Source organism: Antrostomus carolinensis, unplaced genomic scaffold (genome assembly GCF_000700745.2).
Source record: "Antrostomus carolinensis isolate BGI_N321 unplaced genomic scaffold, ASM70074v2 scaffold38853, whole genome shotgun sequence".
In the NCBI taxonomy this organism is placed as follows: domain Eukaryota; kingdom Metazoa; phylum Chordata; class Aves; order Caprimulgiformes; family Caprimulgidae; genus Antrostomus; species Antrostomus carolinensis.
Window position 1 is genome coordinate 5,598 of NW_010303788.1, and position 5,084 is coordinate 10,681.

At 48.6% G+C, this 5,084-nt stretch overlaps 1 protein-coding gene across 1 annotated transcript in view; it reads right to left on the bottom strand.

Annotated features, from left to right (window-relative positions):
• RIC8A (RIC8 guanine nucleotide exchange factor A) overlaps positions 1-4,475 on the bottom strand; it is a 9,987-nt gene extending 5,512 nt beyond the window's left edge. The window contains 3 exon segments of the mRNA XM_010164231.2: positions 2-345; positions 1,839-1,886; positions 4,392-4,475. Coding sequence (XP_010162533.1) covers positions 2-345; positions 1,839-1,886; positions 4,392-4,475 — 476 coding nt within the window.
• Positions 4,476-5,084: the final 609 nt, after the last annotated feature.

Here is a 5,084-nt window from a genome sequence, read left to right on the forward strand (position 1 = left end):
CTCGTGAGGAAGGCTCCTCTCGTTGTACAGTTTGATGCGCTTGGTCAGGCCCACCACCAGCCGGGCTTCTGCTGTCAGCTCCTGTGCCCTAGGGCTGCTGAAGACAATGTTGCAGAGACATTTGAGGGATTCCAGGATTACATCCAAGTCTGGGACCTCCCGGATGAGCTCCTCCGAGTAATCAATTCCAGCATGCCTGGAGAGGGTCTTCAGGCCTTCCTTGGTGGTGAAGGGGTCAAGGCAGTGTTTGTCCCGGGACAGGATGCGGATGCTTTCCAAACACGTGACCTGGCAGGACGGCTGCAGCTCTCTTTCCAGGAACTTGATCAGCAGCTGGGCCATTTTCTGTGCAGTTGGAAACAAGAAATGCCTCATGCACTGACACTTCACAGTGCTCCCCCACCACCCTGTAACACTCTGCCCTGGAAGATGTGAGCATCATCCAGAGACAGGCCTGCTGACAGCTCTGGGTCAGGTGTGCACTTGGCAGCACGGGCAAAGCGTTCGGCTCCAGCTCTGATCCTGGCCCCTTCGAGCAGGAACACCCAGCAAGAAACAAGGAGCAGCTGGGAGAGGGTATCAGACATAAGGGCAGAGTATGAACAGGCAACTGCTACCATTGCATATTTCAGCTTCCCCCATGGTTAGGATGCTTCAGGCTATCATGGTTTACTGGGCAGCTGCATTAAGCAGAGAGAGGACAGGGCAAAAGCATCCCTTACAGCTTCACTGAGGAGCAACGACCAACTCCACAGCAGTTCCGTACTCCTGCCCAGAGCCTTAAGATTAGGGAAGCATCTGCGTTGGGTGCTCCAGAAACAGACCAAAAAGGTTGATAGATGTATCAGAAAACCACCAAGGGAGGTGAAAAAGACCTAAGCAAGGCAAGAAGAACACGGGATGCTCCAAGAAAGGAGGTGAAAAGACCTCAGGAGACTCAAATAAGCAGTATCTCCCTAAACTGCAGTGCTGTCTGGAGACCTACTAGCCCAGATCCTCAGTAGGTACAGACTGGCAGAGCTCCACTAACACCAATTCACAAGAGCTGAAAGTCTAACCCTGGTGGGTAACTACATCACACGTGACCAAGTAACAGAAGAGTTCAAGAGCAGAGGCAATGCCTCACACAACCAAGTGCAGCTTGGTTTGAACCATCTGCAGCAACACTTCACAGTACACAGGTCCTATTTCCACCCTTGTTGCCTGGTCCACACTTGCTGTGCTAACACAATCAACCAATGAATCGGACCACAAAACTGACCCAAGTGGAAAATAATCCAGGAAAAAAAAAAGAGTTATTCTTTAGGCAGACCAGGCCACCAACCATGTGCAGCCACGCAAAGGTCTGCCCTGGCATGAAAGAATTGCAAGAGCAGAAACAAGCAGGCAGGAGTGGTTCTTTGCCTCGAGTGCCAGATTACACCAGTTTCAAGTATCTGTCAATATACAGCCTTGGTCAAATCCTGCAGCTGGCTCACAGCAAAAACACTTCTCCTCTACAGGCTTCCATGCTGCTGTGATCTTTGCCCAGCAGACTCATGCCACCAACACAAAGGATCACACTCTTTATACACCCCCAGCTGAGACTATACACATCACAGAACCCAAAGGGCTTGCTAAGGCTGGCAGGATGCTGACCTTTATCCTAAAATACCAACTACTGAGGGAAAAGCTGGAGCCAGATGCTCTGAGCACACCCTTCCCTAACCAAGTTAACGAAGAAACACTCACTTCTTTCCCTGTAGGAGCTGCCACCACCAGGCCCTGCTGGACACAAGTACAGAGCAGCAGCAGATCTACACCTCTGTCTAGAGGAAGAAAGCAAAGAGCGTGCCTACCTTCCTCTCTTCCCGCTCCTCTTCATCAAAGGTGAAGCACTGAGATTTCTGTGGGGGCAAAACAAAAACAAGCAAAATAAGTAACAGGTTAAAAGTTCACAGAACTGTTTCCCTGAGCCAGGGGAGGGCCATTCAGTTGGAAAGCAGCAAAACATTCTGCAAAAGCAAGCACATCTTCTCAAGAGCATCCCCACCGGCACAGAGCAGGGGATCAGCACGGCAAGGAGAGCCGCAGCGCTTCAGGAGGTCCAGGATATTTGTGAGGTATGTAACAAGCAGCACGAGCTCCTGAGGAACAAGACAAGAAGAAAACATCCCTGTCACTGAGGTTTCCGCTCCCATCCTGCCTTTTCTTTCCAACAGTGTTCCCAGCCAGGCAACAGTGTCCTTCCAACTACGTCCTTCACAGGTGCCCTGGTGAAAAGCAGCACCTTTCAGTGAATGATGCAATCTTGATTTACACCAAGACAGCATCTGGTCCAAGCTTTGAGAATGAAAATGTTTAAAATTTATAACCCACTAATTATGTGAGTACAGATACAGCCAGATCTATAGATAGACATATGGATATAATTGTATCATAATTCTCCCATCATTTTCTTCGCACGCGCTGTCACCTTTCACTGAGTTACAGTGCTTACACCTGGGGAGCTGCTCAGTAACAGTAATTAGTCTTACCACAATCAATCATTGGCATACTCTGGACTTACTCTTCTCTTGAGCAATCACAATTCACGGATATCCCATCCATAGGTCTGAACAGCTGAGCTCATCTTCCACTGTATTTATCACTTACCAGCTGTCCAGTTGCCTTAACTCTTCCTGATTCCTGCCCAAAGCCCGGGACTGACTGCACTGAGCTTCTGGAGATCTCGGGTGTTCCCCGACTCGCTCACTCTACACACGTAGGCTCCCCTGCCCTTCACTGCCTTTTTTCTATGTGCTGCCAGTTCCTGTCTGCTTAAAAGCAGCAGATACAGTTTGCAGATTAACTGTGCCACAGCAACCGGATTCCAGGGACAGCTTTGGCCTTTCCAGCCTAAATCACGCCGTGATGGACGATGGACAGAGCGATGCTGACACACCACTCGAGAAGCTTTGGGCACGCAGGCAGGACGGCTGTGCCCCTGCAGTGCTGTGCCAGGGCTGCGGCTCCTGCTTCAGTGCTGTGAGCTGACCCGTGCACAGGCTGCTGCACCACCCTACGAGGAACTGGCGGTTCAGTCCTGGACCGATGTGCTCTGCAGACAACCATGCCACTGGTTCTTCTCCCACTGCATCCTCTTGGCAGGCTCCTGTAATCTCATTCGTGTATATTGTTGTCATACCTGTGGTTTTGCTTTAGCTGCAGTTTATTCCCGGCAATAAAAAATTGACGGCATATACAATAGTGAATTAAAATATATCTCCATAAAAAGGATACAGTACCATCAATTTTTACAGTAAAGTGATGCAATGAAGTTATTTAGTTTATCTGCAGTTTCATAATCCTCTTTGATTGCTTCGTTTCTTCTAGACAGGCTATCAAAACCACTGACATTCTCACAAGTTTCCTACGCTTGATACACTGAAAAAGCATCCAGGTGGAGGAATTAAACAGGAAATATTGTGGTTTGATGCCTCAAGCTGGTTACACATCAAACTGTTTCAGTCCTGATTTCTCCAGCTTTACACCTGCTGTAGGTGATGTTAATCCTGCAGACTGTCTGTACCAGGGACCTGCTGCTCCTTACCCAATATCTCCCTCGTTTCAAAACCAACTGCTGGAAAGAGTTGCACACTCTCCCTCTTGCACACTTGTGTGAAATATTCACAGGTTTTCCCCACTGACTTCCCACCTACTCAGGAATGGTGCAGAATGAGTCACAGAGATCTGCAGGGCCAGCCCTACCCTGATGGAAACCCTCTGAAGGAAATTTCCCTGACAACCAGAGTCTATTTCAAAGGTATTTACCCCCACAGATAATCTTTTGCCACTTTAAGGCTAGAAACACTTCAATCTCTGCTTCCAACCATTCTTTTTTTGATATTGTATATTCACTATTTACTTCTTACCATCAGATTTCAGGTAGGCACCTGGATCAAATTCCAGCAACCTGTCCCTGTCTACCTCTAACAATCTTTTACTTGCAAATCACGACAACCATTTCACCTGCAGCTCCTCCCCAGGCCTCAGTTTTACACCTCCAAACCTTGCCTTAACACAACAGCTCCTCCTACTCGGTCTTCACACTAATGTTTACCTCCCTACCAGGTTTTACTTGGGATCTTGATAATAATTTTTAAAAATCCCTTCTATGTGCCTTAATTCCAGTATACAAAGAAACCAAGCTAAAGAGAGGCTGCTTAGCAAAACACCAAGCAATAAACCATCTGCAAGTAAAAGACAGAGCAGTCTGTAACGTTTTTATGGCAGTAACACACAGACAGATGCGCTCAGAGGAGACAGACTGGGGACAGCCGGATGGCACAGAAATCCCACAACATGGCCAACCTGCTCCAGCTTGGAAACAGCAGCAGCTGACGTCAGGCAGAGGTTTGATGCTCACTCACCTCCTGGTTGTAGATCTGAAGCACCTTGAGAACTGTGTCTTGCTCCCCGCTTTCCACGGTGGCTACCACAGTCCTGAGCTCCATTATCTCAGCAGCTCAGCTACAGCAGGAGGTGAAACCAGGAGGAAGGGGAGCAAAGGGGCTTCCAGGGCTCCGGGACAATGGTGAGGCAAAAGGACCTTGATACACAGATATCTGAGAGGGAGAGAGAAAGGAAGGAAGGAAAACACAAAACAAAAAAACCCCAGTGAGATCAATCACGCTGTTGCATCCATAAAAGCAGAGCAGAGTAAAACCAGCAGCCAGCCTCCTCCTTCTCCCTCTAATCCTCTTCTTCCTCTCTTTGCTTTTCAATGTTTAATATATGCCCTCCCAGTAAAGCACTCAGGGAAAACCTTCCCCCCACCCAGCCAGGGGATTAACATCGAGCAGATAACAGCAGCTCCCTGAAATAGCTCTCTGCCTCCTCCTCCCCTGGCTGGCCTGATTTCTGTTACTGCACAGGAGGAAAAAAAATATATCCAGAAATATTCCTGTAGAGTAAAAAATGATGGGAGAGGAAAGCCAGATGGAGAGGAAGGCATCCTCCCGGCTTGCTTAAGACGGAGCTACCTTTTCAGGTGGTGAAAAGAAAGAGCTCATTAGGATTTCGCAGCAGGCGCTGCTCAGCGCCCGAGACAGGCTGTGCTCAGA